The 27329-nt window shown below is 36.0% G+C and overlaps 1 protein-coding gene across 4 annotated transcripts in view; it reads left to right on the top strand.

Annotated features, from left to right (window-relative positions):
* Positions 1-27329, top strand: part of LOC145673369 (uncharacterized) — a 695073-nt gene that overhangs the window by 425799 nt on the left and 241945 nt on the right. For all 4 annotated transcript variants that reach the window (XM_081743012.1, XM_081743011.1, XM_081743009.1 and 1 more), the window contains exon 2: positions 21406-21619. In XM_081743012.1, coding sequence (XP_081599138.1) covers positions 21455-21619 — 165 coding nt within the window. In that variant the 5' untranslated portion in view covers positions 21406-21454. The remainder of the gene's footprint in view (positions 1-21405; positions 21620-27329) is intronic.

Raw genomic sequence — 27329 nt, 5'->3', positions numbered from 1 at the left:
ATACAGTCCACTGCTCCAGATATAGCACTTGACCAATTTCTTCCATAGTCCAATATCAAGCCTGCTAGTTAAGATTGATCTTTTCTTGTTGAATGATTCTTTGGCTATGGCAATTCTTGACCTAATCTCTTTGGTACAGTAAGCGTCTTTCGTCAAAATACTTCCCAAATGTTTGAAATGGTTGACTTCTTCAAGTACTCTTTGTTCTACTCTGACCTGAAAGGGCGCATTTCCACGGGATATTCTCGTGACTTTCGATATTTCGATGTTGATATCCATTCCATATAGAATATAGTTTTCCAGTGTCAACTATTTTGTCAAACATCTCCTGTAGTTTAACTATATTAACCGTATCATCTGCATATCTGATCTTGTTAATAATTTGCCCTCCAATCTGGAAATTCCCAATTCCCATTAATGCTCCCTTCATTAAATATTCACTGTAAATGTTAAATGTTGAAAATTTCCCCTTCTTAAAATATTTGGAAGAAAGTTTTCCTCCATTCATAGATTACTGAAGAGAGATGCATATAGTGACACTATTGACAGAAATTTACAAATTAATTACAGTAATTCATATACAATTAATCCAGGGGCGGATCCAGGATGAACTTCTGGGGGGGCGGTGGGTTATAATACCGCTACTTTGAGCTACTTTTAAGAGCTCCAAACTCTAGGTGGGTTTTATTTATATATAAAATAAGAAATCCTCTTCTGGGAGGGGCGATTAGCCCCGATAGTCCCCCTGGATCCGCCACTGAATTAACCTGTATTACTTATGTAATTCATAGGTGCACTAGTTGTAAGCGAAATTCCTGATCTTTCACAGTTCAAAATTGAAGGGCATTGTGGTAAAACAAGGTAACTCATTTCAAAGAAGAATGAGTTTAGGGTCTACAGTGAAACAATAACAACACTTATGTAAGCTGAAATGTGGAAAGAGTTTCAAAGTTTGAAACAACAGCATATTTAGCATTGCTATTGATTCTATCTTAAATGGTTTCTACAGTTAAAACTCATATGAGTGTTGTCATTCATTGTTTGTCTGTATTCAATTTATTCTTTGTAAATTATGGTTATTAGTATTATTTTCCTCCATGCCTTTCAATTACGTAAGTTTTAAGTAAATACGTGAACTCATACTCGATGTTGAAACGTGTTAGTGCGAAGAGTATTTTCTGCTATTGTGCTGCCAAAATGTCTTGAGCCGTGGCAAAAATGCGAACTAAAGCTCACACCCTCACGCGTTGAGCCAATAAGGGTTCAGCTGTTGCTAAGCGAGAGAAAGCGAGTGGAATTCCTTCAGCCGATAGCAGCGCTTGCAACGGAAGACTAGGGATCAAGTCAATGTGGTATATTTATAGTCTTCTGTTTTCCCCCTCCCTTCATTTCGACTGTTATAATTTCGCACTCTGCCGGGGAAGGGCAGTGGCGTAACTAAATGCTTGGGGGCCACCCCGCAGACAGCGTGGAGTGGGCCCCTTCTCTGCGTCCGATTTCACGATTTCGTTGCTCCATGATGGCTTGGGTCCCCCCGCAATGCGGGGTCTGCGGAGCCCTTATTTACGCCCCTGGGGAAGGGGTATTCCCACTTAAACAAAATCAGAAGACCATAGAAAATAAAATGTGATAAATATCCATTCTTTATATCAAAAATAAAAAAAAAGTTCAGCTACTTTTTAGTTTCGTCAAAAATAATTGAAAAAGCGGTATCCTTTTAATTTGATTAAACAATGGAAAAGTAATGTAATTAGACTCATGAAGAAAATTGGGTCCATATATTTATTTAAAACCTACATCAGCAACATTATAATGTTCTTTGTTCTTTTTGTCAAACTTATAAAGAGCAGCTGTTACTGACATATGGTCGTGTTGAAAAGAAAGAACTTAATTGTTGCAATATATATATTTTTTTTTTTAATTTTAACTATTTTATTGATTTCGGCGTAGATTGTTTCCAATACATCCAGCCAAGAGTTAGTTACACGCACTATTTCGTGTAAGATCATAATTTTTCCAGGCCTCCTTATAAAAGAGAGGAGAATAAAGAGAGAAACACTTGTTCCACTGGAAATGATCAACCACACCCAGTAACATCTTGCTGCTTGGTTGAATATGAAGGTTGGACCTGAAGGTATTTTTTGAAGCAGACGAAATATATATATATATATCCAAGACGCATCATGAAATACTTAACATTGCTATCTGCACGTTCCTGCTGAATTTTCTTTTGTAATTTCGGCCATAACAACTTCACAGTCAGCTCCGAACGAAAACTTAAATTCACATTTCAGAGTCGTAATAAAAGGAAATTAATTAAAATATTTCAGTTTAACGTCTCACTATTATTCTCTTTTAGGGTAAGGGAGACGGATTATTAAGGCAAGTGAGTGATAATGGAATAAAATTGTGGAAGGAAACGGGAGTACCTCAAGAAACCCTCGGCCACTATGTTGTTCACTACAAACATACTTGACCGGGAATCGATGTGGCGTTGAGTTCAGTGCAATTTGATTATAGTGTCCTATTTAGCATTAAGGCTATATATAAGACAGTTTAACGTAGGATTCGAATCACATGAGCTGCCAGCGGGAATGGAACCCAGGTCTCCACACAAAGGGAAACCCGCTTAGCTGTGATATGGCCTAACACACAATTATGAAACAGGACGAACAGTTAAATCCAGATGTGATATATATATATTTATATTCGATTAAATCAACCATAGCAATCAGTATTAGTGCAACATGCATTACAAGAGCAGCATAGAATTTTGTTCGAAGTGCATTTATATGTAGATCCACTCACAGATATTGATGATGATTATTACGAGAAGCAATGGTAACACAGTTTGGTGGTAGAACGTCGAATTGAGAGGAAGGTTTGAAATTGAGTGATATTTGAAGTATTTAATTGCAATAATAATAATAATTAATAATAATAATAATAATAATAATAATAATAATAATAATAATAATAATAATAATAATAATAATAATCAAAACTATTATAAATTTGGAAGAAACCGTAAATTATAACAATATTTGATTGTTTAATATTGAAATATAAAATTATAAAATTTAGCAATTGTACAACAAGAATTTTACAGTAATTTTCAAATTAGTTGAACTCTGATTATGAACGCAGTTAGTTCATTTGAATCGTAAGTTGAAATAAAATTAAACACGGATGAAGACCCAAAATTTAACTTCTTCAATTAATATTTTTCATTGCTTGTTCGTTGGTCGAAGTGTAGCGTCCCTTTTTCACCGCCGAAGCTATATGAACCTACAAGGTGGAATCCGAAGCAATGCATCCTGGAATGCGAATAATACATTCAATGTTCTCCTGTTGAGAATTGAACCTGGGACTATATGTAACAAAGGTAACTACTAGATCAGCGTGGTTGATATTTGACGGTTTATAACTCGGAAAGGAATCACCATCTAAATTAATGATACAGAGTTCATTAATACACTGTACATTCAAAGAAATAATCACTGACATGCAGATCGGAGAGGCGAGGAGGCCAGGGGACATGCCAAAGGAATAACTCATTTCAAGTCGACCATGTGAAGCGCATTCTTGCTGTGACAAGGAAGAGGAGAGAATAAGAGTGCAATGCATAACCAAGCAGCAAGGCCATATTTTCTACATAGGATGGCATATTTTAATTTGTCGTACTGGAATACGTAGTTGTCATTTTTACATTGGGTCTATGTGTGATGAAGTACGAAATACGTAAAATTCTGTGATTTTGGACAAGAATATCACGATTTAATGGCGGAGAGAGAGAGAGAGAGAATATGCAATTCTTTCCTGAATATATATATATAGGGTGTTTCAGAAGTCCCCTGACATAGGATAACTGTTATTATCAGAGTTACAATAAAATGTAAGAGGGGGAAACCGTCTCCAAATATGACGTTTTCAATCTAAATTGAAGGATTTTTATATATATATATATATATATATATATATATATATATATATATATATATATATATATATATATATATATATATATATATATATATATATATATATATAATATATAATCGGACAAGTCGTTTGGACTGTACACTCTTTACGCACCCAATGTTAAATGAAAATGCAACATTGCCATTTTCCTGGATGCACAACATACAGTAAGTGAATGAAGTTACTGTCTTTTATGCTAACGTGTTGATGGCCAGCCCACATTTCAAACTGTAACTTCATTCACTTATGTTGTGGGTCCACGTAAATGGCAACGTTGCATTTTCATTTAACATTGGGCGCATAAAGAGTGTACAGCACAAACGACTTGTTCGATTTTAAAAATTCCTCCATTTTAGATTGAAAACGTCATATGTGGACATCCCTTCTTACATTTTATTGTAACTCTGATAATAACAAGGGGGCCGCGGTGGCTCAGTGGTAGAGCGCTGGAAGCATTCGGCAAAGAATTTCTGCCACGGCCTCGTTTCTGTGTTGAACTCTCGTATGTCCTTTCCTTTATACAGTATATATTTTGTGTGTTTTTATTATTTTTTGCCCCAAATTTTGTCCTCCGTGAATAAGGCTCCAGGGAAAAGGCTTCAGCTTCGAAGTGCAAGGCATTTTCAAGAATCAGTATTTAAAGTAAATGATTGTTAACATTTCCAAGCGTGTTGACACGTTGTTTTAAGTCATTGACTTGCTCGGGCTACGAACTGAAAGCACACAATTAGCACCTTATTACTTAATAGTGCTCTGTACGTGCCATCATAATGTCTTGTTATAAACAACCAAGTTTTGACATATATCTATTCGCTTCCATAACTACAGTAGTTTCATATTTAACCTTTTAACTAATCCATTGAAATCTTTCTCTTTGTTTAACCCTTTTTTGTTTGAATTAAACTATCTGTGAAAGTTTAGGTCAGATTTCTAGGGAAGAAAAAAAATCCAATGTTGATTCATTAAAAGTCTCTTTTAAGTCATTGTATGCGGTCGTCGTATTCTCTTTTTTGTGGGTGATCTATCATGCACACTTTTTGAAAGCAGTAGCAGTCACTTATTATATATGAAGACTGCTCCGTATCGCACGACGTCCAACAGGAGTTGGAGGAGGAGAGGGGAAAAAGACGTAAGCAACCAGCCGAAAGAAAAAAGGGGCAATTTAATTATTTTTTTTAAAAGTCATCTTTTGAAGACGTCAGCGGACAATTAATCTACGTCCATCAGCGGTGATGTCCTCCTTTGTTAGCATTCGGTGAGCGAAACCCTTTTGGCGTTGCATTAAGAGGCGTGTAAACAACGCGGATGTGGCTTTCAATTACAAAACGACAGAGAAGATGAAGAAAACAGTGTCAAGATCCGTTATAATGTTTGGATTCCGTAAAAATTATTGTCGTCTTTTAAAATTGAATTGTTGTTATTGTGGTCTTCCATCGGTTGATGTCCATTTAATTTTGAAAGAAGTAAGAAAATCTTTTGAAGTATGCGCTTATGCCCGTAATGGGCGAAAATCGTAAAACATACGTTTCCTTTTATCTATTACGATATTAATAGCATTTAAGGAGAAAAAAAAGTCCAAGATGAGATACAAGGGCGCATTCACTGGGGTGGTCCACTGAGTCCGGCCCCTGCGTCCCAAACTGTTGGAATATAAGAGGGCACAAAGTGCTCATTAATTGACACTGTCCGTTAGAAAAAAGAGGAACTTGTATGTGCAGATGTTATGGGATATGATTGTCAGATTGAAATACATATTGAGTCAAAGATGTTATAAATAGAGGATCTGCCCATATGTATCTTCATCCTATTAAATCGGTGAAGCCAAAAAGCAACCGACACGTATCGACACGTATCGGCACGTCTGATTGGCTAATCTCGTTTCTACCATCGTCTGAGGGGGCGCGGTGGCTCAGTGGTAGAGCGTTCACCTCTGGTGCTTGGGGTTCCGGGTTCGATCCCAGCCCCCGCCAAGTGAACTTTGTGGTGGACAAACACCGTGCTCGTGGGTTTTCTCGGGGTTCTCCCGTTTCCTCCCACTTTCTTCATTCCACCATTTCACTCATCTCTCATCATCACCGTCTCCTTAGCCTAACCGGCATAACCGTGGGACGTAAAACTTAATGATTTCATTTTCTACCATCGTGTGATTGGCTACTTTCGTTTCCGCCATGATTGTTGGCTCAAAACATTGCGATCCTATTGAGCGGAGTGGGCAGAGTAGGGGTGGCGAAACTGTGACGTATGGCTTCAAGATTTTGTTGTAAGGGCAGTTCTTGTATTTTATAAGATCCTTGTATTGAGTAGTTTTACGAAGATTATTGAAATACTAGGATGAGGATTAACACGATACAATTTTTGATTATTAAGAATACGATATTAAGATGCAGATGATATATGATTTAATGAGTATATGAACGAGTACAGATTAAGAATAAAGGGATGTTAATGGGTATGTGGCTACAGTGATTTAAGGATTTCGAGATCACACTTAGAATATTACATATAGAGATATAAGTGTGCTAAGCGTAATTTTGAATTAATTGATTTTTTTGGACCTAACACAAACTTCGTTACTCGATAGATGTGTCTACATTTTCTAAAGAAAACTATGGTTGCTGTAGGTGAGAAACAATTCATGTACCTTAAAGGTTTGATGTTACACTACATCTATACTCTTTCTTTTATATATATATATATATATATATATATATATATATATATATATATATATATATATATACAGTGGCGGATCCAGGATATGATCAAGGGAGGGGCTAAACCATTATTTGCCGTTTTATCCCGTGTAAAGCAGAATTGAAGCCCATTTTATCCAGTGTAAACCTGAGCGTCAAGGGGGGGACTATAGCCCCGTAGCCCCCCCTTAGATCCGCCCTTGTACAGTCGCGGATCCAGGATATGATCAAGGGAGGGGCTAAACCATTATTTGCCGTTTTATCCAGTGTAAAGCAGAATTGAAGCCCATTTTATCCAGTGTAAACCTGAGCGTCAAGGGGGGGGGGCTATAGCTCCGTAGCCCCCCCTTAGATCCGCCCTTGATATATATATATATATATATATATATATATATATAATATAAAATCAAATGTATTTTTTGAAGAATATACCTGCCAGTACTTTAACCCTTTAACGCACCATTTTTCGGATCAGACTGATTTTTTCTTTTAAAAAATGGAGTGGTTTCGATGTAGGAAACACGGGATTTAAAAAAAATCATTAATGCAAACAATATGGGGTCTATGGGATATTTTATGGTGTTTGCATATAGGGTCTATGCAAAGTCCTGTAAAACCAGATAGAACCAATAAAATGCGACGAATGTCAGCATACTTGCACTTTTGCACTCATTACACCTCTAACAGAAATAATTCAACAGTTCAAAACGTGTCCACCTAAACGAGCAAAGACTGCTCAAAGGTGACAAAATGACAACTCCGCGTGCAGCAAGTAAGAAAAACAGCCCAACGCTGGCTCACTATGACATCTAGCGGGAAATTCAAAATTTCATTAGTGAAAGAACACCGTAGCTGATATGCAAAACTGCCTTTGTATGCCCGAACTAGAAACTACATGGTGCAATACAATTTCAAAGTAAACTTTGCATATATGCAAAGCTGCGCGCTAAAGGGTTAAAATTACTTATCGTTTTATCGGGTGTATAATAATACCAGTTCAATACAACATAGATGTATTAATTACTAGTAGTGGATCTCCCTAAACTTTGGACCCCCTGACACAAATTTCTGGGTGCGCGCCTGATGAGATCCTCATGCGTAGTTTTAGTAAAAATCAAAAATAGAAAACTAATTTTGTAGACCTAAAAATTGTCTACAAAATTTAAGACTGATTTGGGGTCCGTACATTTTTACGAAATTATTTCATTTTATTCATATTTTAAAATATAACTGTCAAGTCTATTAAAACCCCGTGAGCTACCGGGTTTTAATCTATTCGCTCGTTCTACAAGATATTATGAGAAAATAAGAAAAGTACTGTGTTAAGTTACTAATACAAAAATTCTATTCAAATCGATATTTGTAATGATATCTTAATATTCAGGAATGGGAGTAAATAAGAGATTGCACATGTTGATGCAGATGCAAATGGCAAAATTGCGAACTAATTTCTTTGTTTACAAGTGACGACAGACGAATGGCAGTGTTGTCAAAGGTAGTTCTTTTACGGGTTATTTCTTGTATGTACTTAAATGAAACTAAGTACTTCAGTTTAACGTCCCACTTTTATGCTAAGGAAGACGAATGATTAAGGAATAATGATGGGATAATTAGTGAAATCAGAATGTGGGAGAAAATTGAAGTATACCCTGACAAAACCCACAGACACGATATTGTCCACCACAAATTGTATATGCTTTAATTTTTCAACAAAACAAAAAAGGATACGTTGAATATAAGCATTTCTGTTCTATAGGTAATATTGTGAAACGTTAAATCATCCTGGTGGCTTCTAACTTACGTTTTTCTTCTTTACAGAATTCAGTACTTTGTAAATAGTTTTTTCCAGTATTGGACCGAATTACTTTGTGTACTAATTATTCTGGCGCTTCCATTTCTATATTCAGAACAATTCAACAAGCGTAGCCAGGGCCGGATTTAGCATTTTGGCGCCCCTAGGCCCAATAATTTTTTCCGCCCCCTAGTCTGGTTAAAGTTACTTTCCTAAAAACCTTTATTAAAAAATTATATCAGGCCTATATGTTAATTGCTTAAACACCACTCCACAGTGGCAATACGATGCGTACCGCTCAACGACATTCCTACAGCCAGTTCTCCCTTGTTTGAGATCAATGTTGGAACGAAGTTGATGCATAATGTTGAAAAATAGTTTAACTTTACTAACAATTATTTGTTCCACTGAACTTCAAAATCAGAATGCTTTATTAGCCTGATTTTTTAAATCAATTCAAAAAATATGTTAAGTTATGGCTATTTACTTTTATTTCTAGATATTTTTTATTTTTTTTCTCTCGGCCGTGCGCCCCCTGGGAGCTTGCGCCCATAGGCCCGGGCCTACCGGGCCTATTGGGAAATCCGGCCCTGAGCGTAGCTATATTCAATAACAAAACAAACCGAGAAATGACCAGTGTCTATTCATTTTTTACTATTGGCTGGGACCCTGTAAAATGACGCAGAAAACCACTCGCCTTCTCTCCTTTCGGCCCCTTCACACAATAACATCACGTAAATTCAACAGCAGCGATCCTTTAAAACAAACGCAGTAACATATCAGACATGCAGTACCTTTTAACTTTACAATCCCATCCACTTCGAAGGAATTCTGTGTACGCCACTGATTCAGTCTAATACTTAAGATGAACACTTGGTAGTCGCAATTTAAACTCTGGTAACGTTGTAACATGTGCACTTAAAATTCTTTTAATTTGAGTGTACCATGATTCATCTCGACGATCCCTAATTCACCTTTTCCTTGCTACGAGATCTTTTGTTCCGGACTACGTATTAAGTCTGTTTTATAACGTACATCGCCACCATTTCAAAGAACTCATAAAATACATAGTATATTCTTTCATTTTAGTTTTTTATTTGTATTATTATTATCGTTATTATTTCGCAGATGCATTTCGAGTTATTAGATCTAGTAACGCTGTTAAGTCCGCCCCTTCTCTCTCTCTCTTTTCCGTCTGGAATTGTAGCTTGTAACGTTCCATGATGTCTTGTGTATATACGGTATACAACTGCTTTTTTTTTTTTAATGACCTTGAGTTTTAAAGAGTCTTTTTGAACTGCGGGGAGTGCTTGCGTTTGATATTTGTGGCTCTGTTGGGAATCACTCGCATACTTTTTTTTTATGTTTTGTTTTTTCGTTTATAGCCAGCGGCTATCATTGTGTGAAACGTCTGCCGCTTACCTCAACAGCAGAATTGAAAATTAACCACAACTTCCGTTCGAGTTAAACATTTTGGTCGAAATTAATGTTCATAGAACTATGGGCACACGGCTTTTTTTTTAAAAAGAAAAAAAAGTTCTGCAACAGTTGCCAGAAAGTGGCAGTTTGCACCATTTCAATTTGCTGTGAAGAAATGAAAGAAAGAAAAAAATGTATGTGTATGTAGGTTCGTGGTGTTATGTAACTGAATGTAGTGGTATAGCTAGTATTAGTACCAGTAATTTCAAAAGTTTGCCCAGTGGAAACAAACACTACACACACATACCTTCATTCATTGTTATTATCTTAAAACGGGAAGAATAAATTAGATAGCTTTGTATCTGTTGTTATTTTTCTCCTCTGTATAGTCACCAGCAGATGGGTATCCGCTTCCTCATAGAAGTTCTTTCGTGAGGAAGTTTGGAACTGTTGGGTGAATTTGAATACACCGAAATGTAATGGTTCTCTATGATACCTAAAGTCAATTAAAGAGTTATAATTAAATTAAATCATATTACTATGATAGAAGATTAACACAAAGAGAGAAGATTTCATCTCATTTCCATTAGTCATCCGTCTAAAGAGCATAGGGTGACACGTAAAATTTTCACTTAATTTATGCAACCTTTATTTCAACTATGTTGTGCTGGTTATATAACATTTCAGGGGCACTTTTGCATCCCATTCAATGGATAGTGATCAATTATTATCTCAACTTGTTCATAATTGATTAATTAAAGTGAAATGATAAAAACAACTAACCCAAGTGCTAACTACGGACAAAAAATATTTGAAACTGTTTAGCCGTTTCGTCATAGAATGACTATTTCATTTTTATGTAGATAAATATGAACAAAATGGCTGGGTCATTTTTGAGAAAAAAAAAACATCCGAAAAAAATCAACTTAAGAGTAAACTATTCCGCGTTGACTTTATCTTAAAAAGTGGAGAAGTGGTTGTTTATGAAATATAAACATAAATTGGCAGAGCCATCTTCGAAAAAGTCTCTATCCCTCTTATTATTATTTTTAGTAAAACTATTCTTGAGAGAACGAAGATAATTCGAACCCCGTTTACACCGTTTACAGGTATATATAATGGTAAGGCCTCTGGGTGAGTGTACATACAGCATGACAGATGGACAGAAATCCCAAAAAAATATTTTTTCGGCATGTAGGTGTTATAAAACGTGTTAATCCTTTGGAGTATATATATATATATATATATATATATATATATATATATATATATATATATATATATATATATATATATATATATATATATATATATATAATATACTGAATATTACGATTACCATAGGCCTTTTTCTTCTATCATGAATCGTAAGATTGTGTGATCGAAACTTTAGGGGAAAAGAGGAAGAATGTTATATGAAACATTTAAACCAGCAGTCAATTAATATATGTAAGTGTGTATATATAAAATATTTGACGTTAGAGCCATTGCGTAAGTTGAAAAGTACGTAGTGACAGTGTTACCAATAATATTTTGGCTAAGTCCCTACAACTAAGTTAAAATATAGCCTACCAACTTTTCACCGGAAAATAGCTACGGGAAATTTTAACTGAGATATTAATCTTGAATATATATATGATCATACATTACAAATGTCGTTATACTTTTACTTCGCTACATAAAATTTGTAATAGGTATTATTTTTAATAAGCAGAAATCCTTTGTACATGCTGATTTTCTATCCTTCTATTATTATTTTTCTTCGAAAACATTGAAAAGTAAGCTTGTATTTCACATCACTGGGATTCGAATCTCTTAAAGAACAAGCGAACCCTTTTAATACTTTGGTTACGGAGAGATACGTGCTGATCCTTTATGCCAAAGGTTTTGGTTTCTTCCTCGAGCCTTCAGAGGGAAAAAAATGAAATCTTTGAGTTTAAAGTCCCACGATTATGCTCTTTAGGCTAAGGGAGACGATGAATAAAGCAAGTGAATGATGATGGAATAATTGGTGGAATTAGAAAGTGGGAGGAAACGGGAATACCCTAAGAAAGCTCACAGACACGAAACTGTCTACTTGTCCGGGGATCGAACCAGGAACCCAGGCACCAAAGATAACCGCTCTACTACTGATCCACCGTGGCCCTTGCCCCCGCCTTCGGAGGGGAATTTTTAAACAAAAGAGAATATATTAGCTCTGGCCCCAAATTTTGTTTTTCATCTGTGTTTTAGTGTCATTCAACATAGAAGAAATTCGTCACAGTCAATTCAATTTCTACCGTATGTTTCTTCCTTCTTTTCAGTAGTTAGAATCTGAATCGATCGAAATCAGGGTTGGTAACTGAAGTGCAATATCAATTTATCAGGATAGTGTGAAGCATAGTGATATTGGCCAATTAATTATCAGTATGACGGTTAATTTCATTTTATTGTCACTCTTTTTGAGTTTCTTGTTAAAAAAATCACGATGTTTACTACAAACTTACGAAGTCAGTCCATACGGTAAGCAAGTGACTAAATGTCCCTACAGTTGGCAACATTGCGTATTTTTTCCTGGGAGGATATATAAAAATAAATTAGGGGCCAACTTAATATAATATTAAATTGTCATAAGTATTCCTTCATAGAATTTATACAATCGAGTGTCATTATTTACATAAATTTGTGAATTAACTTGAAAATGAATCTGATGTATTACTATGTTATCTTCGGTAGTTGGCTTTACCTATGTGCCTCAATGTTCTAAAACTATGCTTAACTAGCATGAGCTCGAAAAAAAAAAAAAATGAGGAAGTTCGTAACATTAGTCACGCTAACCACACAGTATCTCTTCTACTAATTGGACAGACGTAAGAGTTATTATGAGGCACTAATTTTATTCCTGGTTAAAGTTGAATGAAAGACACAATTAGGTAGCAAGAGCAGGCGGAGAAATACGAGAGGAAAAGATAAACGGACTTAATGTAATTTTACTTCTTTCCATTTTTATTATAGTTTGTCACATTGGTTTCTCAATTTTTCTTCCTTTTTTAAAAAATAAGATCCAGTTTATTAATGTACTACATGAAAAGCTTAATCACCATTTAAACAACAAAAAAAAAGTAACATTGTACATACTGTGTTTGCATTTATATTGAATTAGAAGCTACGAGTGATAAATTCAGGTCTAGAAAGATAAATATATTGGCGCCGAGAACTGATACAGTTAGTCGTCGATTTACGACCGACTTCGGTTACCACTGCTTGTTCGTAAATCGGCCAGATGATAACCTGCTATACGCTACAGCGTACATAAACTACCACTTTGCTCAATCGTCGGCCGATAATTTAGGTTTCGGGTAGACTAGATCAGAATTCGTATAAAATTTGGTCGTACGAACTCTCGCGATTTAAACAAGGTAATTTGATATTTATGTATGTGGTGACGTTACTTCTGCATTCGTATTCGTATGCATAATTCTATGAACACCAAATTTTTTTTGCTTGTTTGAAATAAAAATGAAATTAAATCTGTCAGTTTAACGTCCCACAATTAAGTCCTTTAGGCTAAGGGGGACGATGATTAAAGCAAGTGAACGATAAAAGAATTATGGAATGCGAATATAGGATGAAAAGATAATACCCCGAGAAATACACGGACACGATTTTGTCCATCACAAACTTCAGGAACCTCATGCACCAGAAGCAAACACTCTACCATAGAGCCACCGCGCTCCTACACTTTTTGTTTAATACGAATTCGAGTTTGCACAATCAAATTTCATACTACTTTCGAAGCACTGATCAAGTACGTATTGACTTCTTGTATTAATAAAGTGCTTTAGTACCTTTTCGGGTCAACACCAAAAGTGTCTCTAATTGGATTTTATTTTCTTTTTATGTGAATTTATGTTGAGGCGGCTCATTTTTCTCACTCAAGTGACCTTTTATCTTCCCACCTTTGCGTTCTCAAAAAAAAAAAAAAAAAATCCTATTCCTTAGCAAGAATAAATCAATAAAATAAATAAAAATCTATCAGATCGGAAATTATATTACACTTTTGCAATTTTCTTGTTAGAGATCTGTAGTTGAGAAGGCTGTAAGTAACTGTATATTTTTTTAAAAAATTAATTTCATGATTCGTGTCTGCATGGATTTTAGTTCATTTTAGTTCGCGTAGTAAGTAACAGTCTAAAGCTATTGTGTTTAATATTAACTTGAATTTAATTGATGTCATATTATAAGATTTACGAAACTACAAAGTATTTATTTGAATTTATTGTTAGAAATTATTTTTGAAATCGTAATACAAAAATAAGCAGCATATATGATATGTATTATCTTATTAACTGCAGATGCAGGTTCGGGTGGAAATGTTGCAGATTGGAATGAAAATGTTGCGGACACGGGTACGGATACGGATAGAGATGTTGCAGATGCAGATAGAGATATTGTGGATGCGGCTACGGATGCGGATAGAAATGTTGCGGATACGGGTATGGATACGGATAAAGATGTTGCGGATACGGGTATGGATTGGATAAAGATGTGGATACGGATAAAGATGTTGCAAATGCGGGTACGGATAGAGATGATGTAGATGCGGATATGGATGCAGATAGAGATATTGTGGATGCGGATAAGGAGGTTGCGAACGCGGGTATATATTTGGATAAAGATGTTGTGGACGCGGGTACGGATGCTACAATTTGTGTCGGCGGAGACTTGTAGTCATAACACTAATCAAGCACCGTTGCTTGTACTTGTTATTGAATCTCAAGCAAATACAACAGTTGAAAACAAATTATTTGGAATCGAACCTGTACTCGATAAATTAAAGACTAGCAGTTATCTTCATTTTCTAACGGATGTCTTATTAATTTTTTCACAGTTGCTTAACATTCATAATTGTCGAAGTAATCAAGACAAGGAGCACTTAACTAGCTGTAATTGCTCGATATAACTACTCAAAAGTGCCCTCGTTGATGGTACTTTAAAAAGAACGTTGAAATATTAACTGGAAATACCGGCTTTTTTTATTGCAATCTTCATAATATGTAGAACTATCAACACGAACTTTTCCAATAATTTATTACTCACAACGTTGCATGAGAGAGAGAGAGAACTGCATTAGCATGGTTTTCCTTTCTGTTATTTTAAACTAATATGCTTTTAATATATATTTCAAATTTACGAATTTAAGAATGTTTGACTTTGGGTGATTGATAGAAATATTGCGACAGGAAATTTTTCTAGTTCATCTTTCTATGTATGTGCTCTTAGATTAAAGGAGATCAAATACTTATGCGTAGTCGTAAAAAATCGTCATTGATTTTATTTTTATTTTACGTATAGCTTAAGAAACAAAGGTCTATATATCATAAATTTCATAGGCTGTTAGAGCAGATCAAGATCTACCACCATGCCAAGTTTGATCCAGATAGGATGAATTCGGTTGATCCGATATTTGTAGTATCCTGATTCAGAAAAAAAAGTTAAGAATGCTCCAAGACATTGCCAGAACGAACCTAAAAAGAACTATTTTTCTTATTAACTTCTACATGCTTTATACCAATTGTTCTATGTATTGTATTATTATATTCATTAAACAATTCTTGTAATATATTTATCCATTTATAATTTTCTTGAGTACTTAATTCTTTCCACATGTTTTGTTTAAGAATTCTGTTAAAACGTTCTACGATATGTTGTTTTAAAAGACGCATGCTCAAAATGAAGGGCTCAAAATTGAAAAATTCGCAAAATACCATTTCTGTATGACTTGTGGTTCCCGAGATATGGCGCCTTAAATCTCCCCAACTTTTTTAGCCAATATCTGGGAAACGGTGGGCAGTTGGCCAGTGGCCATCGATTACTATTTGGAACCAAAATGTTCACCATCCTCTTAGGTATTCATCAACATCAATATGATCTCTCTATGACTTACGGTTTCCGGGATATGGCTTCATAAATCTCCTGAAATTGAAACTTTTTTGGCCAATATCTCGGGAACGGTAAGAGTGACGCGAAAAATTTCATCACTTTCTCACGTAGTTGAGTTTGAGTTGAGTTTGGGTTTAACGCCGCGTTCAGCAGCGAGGCTATATGAGACGTTGACCTACTGATTAACGTGGAATCCGAACCACATGAGCCCCCGCCGGGAATCGAACCCGGGTCTCCCACGCCAAATGTCGTACGCTAACCGCTTATTACTATTACCGCTCTATACCGCTTATTACCGCTTATTATGAGGAGCTCTTTTCTCAGGTAGTTTTTGGTGTTCTATCGAATGGAGGCTCAAAATTGAAAAATTCGCAAATAACAGATACGAACACGTACAGATATAGATAATTCATTAACAAACTTTTTAAATTCGTTGACCAAAACAAGGATGATGATAAGGCTGAAATTAAAATAAGGGTGGAAACGAAAAAACTCCGAGACAACTCACCAAAAAGTGACATAACCTAGGATCGTACCAGACTTCCCTTGCACTGGAGATGAGCGCTATATCACCACTGAGTTCCAGACTGAATAGGAGACTTAAAAACTAATGATAATAGTTGGTGAAATATAACATTGATTTGGAACAGAAACCTATAATCCGTAGTATTTTTATATATTTTTCATTAAAAAGGAGAACAAATTCATCCTGCAAACATTGCCACCACGTTTTTATTGTTGACGTGTGGTTACTGAAGTGAAATATTTGCATTGAAAATACGGATTCTATAGATGATACGGTTGATTAACAATTCAAAGAGGCTTTTATGTACCTTTTTAAAAATGAATGCCTGAAAACCAATCCATTCATATTGTCCATCATTGTGGAAACAATTTCTGATGTAAACATTGTGTTAATAGTTGAATATAAGTCACAATATGGTTGAAAACAATAATGTTGGTGGATAAAATCAAACCAGACATTATCGATTAGTCAAATGTTGCACGAAAGGATTGGACGACACTTCTGTTGCATGCATTTGTAACGAATTTGTTGTGATAATAAAATGGAATTTTTGGTTATATGTGGTTATTTTGTCAATTTTAAAATCTCAATTTTCTTACTTCCAGCATTCCCTACAATTTTATGACTCTTACTATTAAGGTTTCTGGTTGGTTCATATCTCAAAAGGTTTCCGTATATATATATATATATATATATATATATATATATATATATATATATATATATATATATATATATATATATATATATATATATATATATATATGAAATGAAATCTTTGATTTTTACGTCCCACGGTTATGCCGGTTAGGCTAAAGGAGACAGTGATGATGAGTAATGAATGAAATGGTGGAATGAAGAAAATGGGAGGAAACGGGAGAGCCCCGAGAAAACCCACGCACACGGTGTTTGTCCACCACAAAATTCACTTGGGGGGGCTGGGATCGAACCAGAGGTGAACGCTCTAACACTGAGCCACCGCGGCCCCCTATATATATATATATATAATATTCATCACAAAAAGTATGTGGTTTTCGTTATGTTAGTTTACGATAAAAGTGATTTGTTGTCGTTACTCTAGTTCACCGCAGAAAGTTACTAGTTATTCCTTACTTCACGGAAAGTAACTCGACATTATTACGTTAATTCACCACAGAAAAGTAAAAAGTAACTAGTTATCCTTTCTTCACAAAAGTAACTCATTATCATTACGTGACTTCGCCCAAGAAAGTAACTCGGTTATTGTTGTTACTTTACTATAAAAAAGTAACTCATCTTATGTTGCTTCACCACAGAAAGAAATTCGTTGCAATTACTTAAACATATAAAACATTGCAAATACAATTACATTTAGATTATATTAGATACATTTATCTTTTAGATGTCTTCATAAATTTACCGAAAAATTTGCAATTGACAAATATTTTGTACGTAGGGGAAAGCAGCATTTCATTATCAAATTTTTATATGCATCTATATTGTTATTACTGTACTAAAGTAGTACTTTTTCTCTCTTAAGTGTTACCAACTTCATACTCTTTACAAATGACCTAAAAACTACTTACACGAAAACTCATATATACCGAAATGAGAAATTTATATTTCACTGCTGACACATTAAAGATTGGGGTTTGTAGGCAGAGCCCCCAATAGTGACATTACAACAGTCACTTAAGTGATGCTAGCTCACGTTACTTCTAAAGCCCTTACGTAAGTTAGACCTGGGTTATATTTATCTTACGTATACTTTGGTAATTGTAGCTTAGGCTGGTTACGTTTTTAGCTTCTGTAGGCGCATTTTTGTTAAGTGAGCTTTAGCTAGCTTCGATTAGTTAGATTTAGCTTACCTTTCTTAAATGACACTTGGATTATCTCAACTTCCGAAAACGCAGCTTTGTTAAGTATAAACTGTACACGCATTTATCTTTTTTTTTTCTGAAATTGTAGGGAAAATCAAAAGTGCGGCTTGTATATGATAGAACAGCTGTCCGGAGATGTAATATGTTATTTAATTAAGCCTGCTTCATGAGAGTACGGAACATCTTCGATCTCTCCCCGGCTCCCAAACTTTGTGACACAATCCAATGAACTGTAGTTATGGTTATGAACAACAGTATAATAGACGAAAGCTCCCTCAGCTGCAGCTACTTTTCTCTATTAGTTTCTTGCAATTAATTGTACGGAGTGAAGATTTACAATCTAACTACAAAAGAATCGTCTTAAAAGCTTAAGATGACGTCTTGTAAAAAGTGCTTTACTGAAAAACAGTATGCAAATAACCTTGTTCTATTTAAATCAGTGACACAATCTACCTTCTATATTCCTCGTGCGTTTAGCAATATTTATTTACATGGCTGTATTTGCCAAAATTACGTTTGTCAGTTTAATCTTATGAAAACTTGGCTGATTTTTCTCCTTGCATCGTATGTAATTGTCAGGGCCGGAGTTTAAGCCGTAGACCAAAGCACAATTCTGTGTCTCTAGCCTCTCAAAAAGATTATTTATAATTCTTGTTAACTTATCCATTGTCTTGCTGGAGAAAAACTTCCTTGTGCTTGTAGATGTAGAAGCACTTGAAGCCATTTTATGTTTGCTTGCTTTTTGGTGTTGGAGAGTATCCGAGTTTCCACCAGGTGCAATGGAAAAAATTGTGAATTTTGCAGTCAACTTCATAGTTCAATTTCGTTGCTTTCAGAAACGGGTACCTCTCCTTCAAATTGGAAGAAAATGTACACTTCAGTTTAGGCATTCTTGTTGATACAAAATTAGAATACTTCTCTTGTAATGTATTATCAACGACAGCTCAGCTCGTGGACTTTATCAAAGATTGCAGATCCCCTGTACTGCCAACGAACAATTGCAACTCTGCGCTGCGAGTCTATTGGCTTGCTCGCTATCAAATCGGAGAGGATGGTGTGATAACTTCCTCGAAGCTGTTACATGTTACAGCTTATTGTTCATTCGCTAATTACGTTTTTCCCAGCCAATGTCAGAGTTTTTAATTTTTCACTGTTTGAATAAGCTGATATTGATAGCAGAAATGGAACGGGATTAAAATATGGGACATTTGCCTGTCCCAACCAAATTTACAGGGACATGGGACACTGAGGTCCAAAATCAGGACTGTCCCGTGTTTTATGGGACTATGGCAGGCTTATAGTTCTGTGTTTCCAAGTACATAGTTCGCATGTCCTTAATAAAGAATAATTCTGTATAGATAATAATGAATAACAAAGAATATTTACTTAATTCGTCGGAAGCAATGAAAGGAATCTTCCTTTTAAGAAAGAAAAAGGAACTTAAGTTTCTAAAAGAACCATTTCAATTGATGCACTAGAAATAAATTTTATTACAAAGACCGGAGAAATAATGAATGTTTCGCGACAATAGAGTCAACTGTATGTATAGAGTAAGATCGTGAGCCATAAATAAAATTCATAACTCATATGTAATTGTATGTACTATATGTACAGACAATAATACACCACATATGGGAGAATGTCTTAGTACGAAAAAGCAGGTCCTGACAAGCGAATAGAGGCTTCTTTCAATTCTCACACAGTTTGTAGTTTTTTTTTCATTTTCCCGTTTATAGTCATGTATCCTGTTCCATGTACTACAAAAGCGGTCTACTGCATATAAAGGGTTTTTTCTTGCATAAATTTTACATTATAAAGTGAAGAATACACGGCGAGTGGACATTATACGTTATTCACAACCACTTGTCATTCACAGGTGCTTTTGTGCATATGAGACAAGAAGAACAATCAAAATGGTTGGGTGGGACGGGGGGAAGTGGGGGAACTCTTGTGTACATATACAAATACAATAAGAGGAAGGAAGCTGTGTTAATAGAAAGTAGCACACAATAATTCTCTGGTAACACAGAGGTTACTCTTATTGTTGAAGAACGATGTTCTTTTACATTTTAAACTTTTGAAAAGAATATTTCCTTCATTTTGCTTTATGGGGCTATTGGTTTTATGTTACAGGTGCGATGGTACCGTCGTGTGGACATAATATTGTAGCTGCTATATTAGCTTTACTGTGTTTATTTTACACCGCTTAATCGACTTCCAAACTATGTTATGCATAAGAATGGTAAGTCTTTATAGAACGGCTATGTCTGTGTATCAGAGACAAATATCAGAGCAAAAACGGCAAGGGATAGATAAACTTTCATAGACAATAGGAGAAATCAGTATATGAGAGAGAGAGGGCGCGGTGGCTCAGTGGTAGAGCTTTCATCTCTGGTGTGTGGGGTCCCTGGTTTCAGTCCCAGCTCGCGTCAAGTGAACTTCGTGGTGTGCGTGGGTTTCCTCTGGGTTCTCCCGTTTCCATCCCACCATTTCATTCATTTCTCATCATCACTGTCTCCTTTAGCCTAGCCGGCATAACATGGGACATAAAACTTAAAGATTTCATTTCATTTCAATATAGGAGAGAATAGGACTCATTTAACTTGATTTCTCCTAAATTGTTTGGACAACCCTGTGGAAAAATCGAGGTTGGCCTTTTTCGATATAAATCGCTGTCAACTAAATACAGAAGTTTGCATCACGTTAATCAAGCCTTTAATACAACGCCAAAAATAACTCTGCATAAGGCCCTTAAGTTTAAATCGCTATGCTTCAGGTTTCAGCATTAAATTCGCGTAGTTGAGAAAGGCCATTGTAGCTTCACAATGTGAAACAAAATTTTCGTATGTTACAAGTTCGATGGCGTTGGTCATGTAGAAATAATATTATACTTCCAATGTCTGTTTCATTGTGTTATTTTATTTTAGTCATTTCCCATTCTACCCATTGTGATGTATGATTGGGTTCCCCCATTCATAGTAAATACTACAGAAGATTCCGAGCAATATTGGCAGGGGTAGTTTTTAAAAAATAGTCCGCCTATATGTATGAAATGAGAAATGAAAATTGAAATCAATCTTTTCCGTTTTCTAAAACACGTCAGAAAATGATAAAATTTTTCTTTTGTGAAAACTTAAAAAAAAAAATGTGCAGTGTTGTTCTTGATGTCTTATGTAACTCTCCTGAAAGGAATTTTTTCTTTTATCTTTACAGGAAAGTGTGCCGGAATTGCAAATGTCCACGGGAAGAGCACGTAGCAGCGATGTCTAATCCGCTGGGTCAGGGAGCTGGTCCTCCGGTAGACCCGGCGGATAAATTATTAGGGAAAGGGGTGTTTGACCCCCAAAGACATTCTCAGTCGGATGATGACTCTGGCTGCGCCCTGGAAGAATACACATGGGTTCCTCCAGGCCTCCGTCCGGATCAGGTAAGAACTTCTCATTAATTAACATTTCTTAATTAATATTGTATGTAATATTTAATCAGTTATCTGTCTTGTCCGGGATGTTGTTATACTCTAATTAAAGTAACTTCTAAACACTTACACTTTAGTTAACATGAAATCACTCATCCTAAGACGTTTAGCAGTTCTATTTCGTCCATTGTAGAAAATTATAGGATTTTATGGAACTATTCCAGTAGAGACCCCAGAATCGGACAGAACAGAAAGAGTGACGCAGTTGATCGAAGTTCTTTATGGCAGATACATTTTTTTTTTTTTTTAAACGATAAAATTGAGTCGCTCTTGTTGATGTTTTGTAATGCATTTCTTTGTTGAACGTAGTGTGTGTCTCCGTTCTTCTTTATAAACCAGCCAAAGGATCTTCAGATACACATGAATGTATCTTCCTTATAACATGAACTATTTGTTCTACATTTGTGTGTAGATCCTAGCTTTAATATTCTCTGAATGATATCGTGTGGGTAGTTTCAATTTTGAAATTAGTAAATGGTGATGGTCGGTATTCGGGTGTTGTAAAATGAGTAGAGATATCTTAGGTCTTTATCATAGCCAGTCATCTTCTTCCTTCATAATGTTTGAAGTATACGTTTTAAAATTTAAAACAAACCAACCTAGCCTTGCTTAATACTTTCTTCTTTCTTTCAAAGAAATGCAGCCTTTTCATTGGCTTTGAAATTATTCTCGCCTAAGTTGTTGGCTGATTTCTTAAGGCATTCCCGAAAAACAAACCACCAGTTTATTTGTTTATATACACACACTGATTGCCAATGTTAGAGAGCCTTTGTCAACTCTTGATTTTAAACAACACTCTTATCTCCAAGAGATTTTAAGTTGAATGGTTGGCCAGAAGACAACAAACAGATGCTAACAATCAGAAAACCGAAAATCCAGCCCATTAAGACCCGGTTGTCCAATTCCAGAGACTACCTTCGGACCCCGACCACAAACCAAGGTCAAAGATGCCCATTTTAGATTAATTTTACTCGATCTCATGCTCACGCCATCAATCCGACATCACGCTCACTCGATCTCATACTCATATCATTTCGATCTCATGGTCACATTATTCCATATCACGCTACTGAGCTTCATAGTCACGTCATTTCGATTTCATGCTCACTCAACCTCACGCTCATATGAAGAACTCATTACCATACTCTCTTGACATCACTAGTCTGACACACTCACATCATTCCGACATTTGACGTTACGCTTACATCATGGTTTGGAATTCGTGTGCACTCAATGTCATGCTCACTTCGCGGGAGTGAGGTTGAGTTAGTGCGAGTTTTGAACTCATGAGCGGTGACATCACTGAGGCACCTTTGACCACGACAGTGTGCTTAGAAATTAACAGTTGAGATTACACTGTAAACTCTTACCAAATTCACCGAACAATTATAGACATCAACAGAGATATACTTTGTATTAACTCTTATATCTTTTACCAATTCACTTTCTAGACATTTCTCTTATTAACCCTGCAACCCTCGCGCGGGGTAAATATGACCCCAGAGGGATATTTTTTGTTTGGCTCTCCTAGACAGTTAGCAATTCTGATCCGGCCACCCTACTAGCTGTTTGTTATATTGTCTACTTCAAGGCCAACAATTAGTTAGTTGTTTACTGCAACATTTTTGGTACACAAAAAATGTTTAATATAAAGTGGGGTCACTGTGACCCCACGCGAAGGTTGTTGATACCTAACACCACGCGAGTGGTGCAGGATTAATTAAATAAATAAAATCAGTTGTCATTCCAAGTCAAAATCACAGTCCCAAAACCTTTCAAATTAATACCTAAACACAAAAGGATTACTTTCCTTCTACAGTTGTGGACCAAAGTTCAATATTGCTCTAACCAACAATAAAATTAAAAATGAGAAAAACAGGCTTAAATCTTTCCATTCTCTAATGAAAATTATTTTACAGAGCTTATATTTGGAAGCCAGTACAACGGAACTTACAAATTGTGTGATGCACTATAGATTTATAGTAAAAGTTGAGATTTATTTTGTAATTTGTTTTTTATTGTGGACCAACAGATACTGATGTTGCTTAGACCACATCCAACTCCCTTAAGTTCAAAACTTTTTTTTTTTTAAATAGAAAAACCCTTCCTTCGTAAAATGTTGAATATACATTAGATTTCGTTCATCAGCTAAGCAAAATTAATTCACATTATAAATTGAAAATGTGGTTGGGGTGCTACTTATTCCAATCTATAGTTACAGGGTTACAAAAAGATTGGATAAACCTCGGAGACACATTAGATCGAGGGTAGAAGGAGAAAAATGCCCCACTCCATCTGGGGATCGAACTCGGGCTTCTTACATGGCAGCCTGACTGACTACACTTTCACGATTTTACGTTATTACTAGTCTTCGAAAATTAGAAAAGAACGGATAATTCGTTCATAGTTTTTTTTTTCTTTTCTTTCTTATCTGGACGAGAAAGTGTGATGAACCAGTATTTTTCATCCTGGTATTTACCAGGAATTGTCGGCAATGCAATAGACTATTAGATTCCGTCTCTGTCCTTCATACTTTCCCCTATTCTCTTCTTTTGTATTTTTTTTTTCTTCTTTTTTAGTATTCAAGTGGCGATGGTCTGCCAGCGAGTTTAGCGGGTGGAGTGTGTGAGATCCGTCTCATCGTCACAGACGATCACAATCTGCAGGCAATTACGAAACACAATGGGACCAAAAAACCGGGTTAATTGAAGAGCGGTGGTGGCACCTCCATTAGCTCTTGTTTCATGCACTGTCACACTCACACACAAGCAGTGTACAGTATATGGTACGATATGAGTAACACTAAAGGAATCGCTGCCTTTGCTGCACGTTACAATTAGATACTACCTCACAGCTTTTGTTCTATGATTTCAACTTTAGACAATAGCGTCTTGTCCTCCACTTGTCCGACAGTCAAGAACATTCGAGATTTAAGAAAGAACTTTCCGGCTTTATAAGCTTCTCCACAGACAAAATAGATGATTGAGGTGGCCATATGTCCGAATTCTGTCGAAACTTATCCACTTATTGTTTGAACTATTGTTTTGACGTGTTTCCAGTTTTAAACCTTTCATCAAATTATCCTGACTCTTGCGCACACTTTTCATTTATTTATCTATTTATTTTATTAAATACAGCTCTCGATACATGTGACGAAGATATTTTACGTAGGGAAGGGATAACAAAAACTTGGAAAGAAAGTCGGCAGGTTTCCTTCTATTGTACCATCCAAGTAATCCCTTAGTGAGACTATAGAAAAAACTTACGTTATGCTGTAAGATACGGAGGCAAAGTGATAAAGCGCTCACTTTCGGTGCGAGAGTTCTCTTGTTCGATTCCAGGCCATGTGAGTTTATGATGGACATCGTGTCTGTGGGTTTTCTCTAGGTTCTCCCATTTCACATTTTCATTCCATCAATTGTTTCGTAACAATTCACCTCCATCAATCATCCCTCTCCTTTAGCCTAAGGGTGGATTTTTATGCAAGCATCCGTACCGTTCATTGCTTGCGATTTCTGTGTGTAGCCAACAGAAAGTTGTGTTATATATAGAACCATACTTAAACAACTTTTTCAATAGGCTATTCAGCCACATCGATGCAAAGAACGTAACGGACGCCGCCTTCAAGGGCATCATCGTGGGACGTTAACGTGAAATTTCATTTTAATTTGAATCACGCTGACCGACGATGAGATTCAAACTCGGGATCTTTTCAATTGCGAAACAAAAATTTTGAATTTGATTACTTCCACTTTTAGAGCTGTGATTATCTAGTCCCTAAAGCTTTGGTTACTAAACGGACGGACCGGATTCGATATCCAATGGGGCTGGATTTTATTCCTCGATTGCCCCTCCTCCTCGTGTGCTTCAGGTACTCACCCAAGCTCTGTGAAATTGGTAACTGGGAAAACCTGGGGGAATGAATAATGGTTACCGGAACATGGTCTTGACATTCATCTCCTGTATGTGCCAATGTTTCGAATAAGTGTGAAGTCCTGCCTCAGTAACCTGACCCGAATGAGGAGCTTATCTTTAAGCATTTTCGTGTTTGGTTTTCCCAATAAATAAATTTAAAAAAAAAAAAAATCTATTTCAGTGGAAGTGTGTATCGCCTCATCACAACTATAATTTTTTTCTTGTACCGAGTTCTCCGTGACTTTCCAATCCTGCGACGTTCGGAGCGACCCTTCTTGTGTTAAAAACAGAAGAAAACACAAAGGGAAACTGCAGGAACTTACCTTGCCTGTATGAAAACGGTTAAATTATTGCTATAAGCACCGCATTATCCAACTTTCGCATATTTATAATGTTAAGAGTGTCATTCCAAAAATAATTGTCTAATTTTTGTTTACTTACTTGTTTGACTTTTGTTCTATACTAACTCTCTGTACATGTCTTCAAGGCAATCTCCTTGTTTCTCAATGGCCAAGTCCCAATGTCCAGGAAGCTTCAGTATTCCATCTGAGACACCATTTTTTGTTCAGCTGTAGAATAGCTTTTCTAACAGTGGAAGGAAGTTTTTCTGGAATGGAAAACAATGTATACGCATGGATTGTTCCAACTTTGGGGATAGGTCGAAGTCTGGTAGTCTTATGTTCGGACTGTCGGAAACACGAGTTAATATCTTCCAACTGTATTCGCAATAACTTTTTCACTTGTGACATTCCCGATGTGCGGGTGGATAATGAGTGGCCCAGCCTCAAGCACTACTTTTTGGTGCAGGTTTTGCAAGAAGCCACGACAGTACACTGTTAGCACGCTTTTCCATATGGCATTCTGTCGGTTGTGGTGATTCCTTAATGATCATAAGCAAAAAATCACAATAGCCCTTATGCAGTGTCTTTTTGACGTATGATTAACGTCATACTAAAGACCCTGACTACTACAGGAAACATAAGTCGTATTCATAGTCGTTTTGACGCGTGATTAGTGCCATACTAAAGAGTTCGACTAACATTTGTTTCATGCACTAATCAAGCCTTTAATATGACGCTAATCATACTCCAAAACGACTCTACATAAGGCATAAAGTCGTATTCTTCAGTATGGCACTAATCACGTGTTAGAATGACTCTGCATAAGGTCCAATACATTTGATTTAGCACGTCGATATATTGTTGGTCGTGGGGAAAATAGGGCCCTTCACTCTTTGGACTGTAACTCCACTATGAAAACGAGTAGCCCAGCGAGAAACTATTACGAAGGCTTATTCCGTATTAGTAATCGCAAAAAACAATTGTAACAGCTATGTAGATTATCGCAATCTAAAACGCGAAGTTTGCGTTGCATTGACTAAAATCACTACGGATTGAGGACCACAGTTCTGCATGATCTTACCGTAAATTTCACGTAAAACTTTGTGAATTTCTATCAGGTTTTTGCCACGTAAGATTTCAATCTTAATGTCAAACACAATAGCCGAAACACCTGCAGCTGCCATTTCCAACACTTGAGAAAGCCAATTAGTACACTGCCTTACCGAGATAAGTGGTTAAGTTGTAACAGTATTGCAATCAATTATAAAGTATACTATCAATTTTCAAGTCACTATGATAGAGCATCAGTGTCCCTATATTTCGGGTTAGTTCTCGACATACCAATGTTTGTGTCGCCAAGTGCTTGTATGCTTAGTAAAATAACGTAAATAGTGTGTACGCAAGTG

Source organism: Thermobia domestica, chromosome 16, assembly GCF_964235325.1.
Source record: "Thermobia domestica chromosome 16, izTheDome1.hap1.1, whole genome shotgun sequence".
In the NCBI taxonomy this organism is placed as follows: domain Eukaryota; kingdom Metazoa; phylum Arthropoda; class Insecta; order Zygentoma; family Lepismatidae; genus Thermobia; species Thermobia domestica.
The sequence above is the reverse complement of the archived record's forward strand: the minus strand, read 5'-3'. Positions and strand labels throughout refer to the sequence as shown.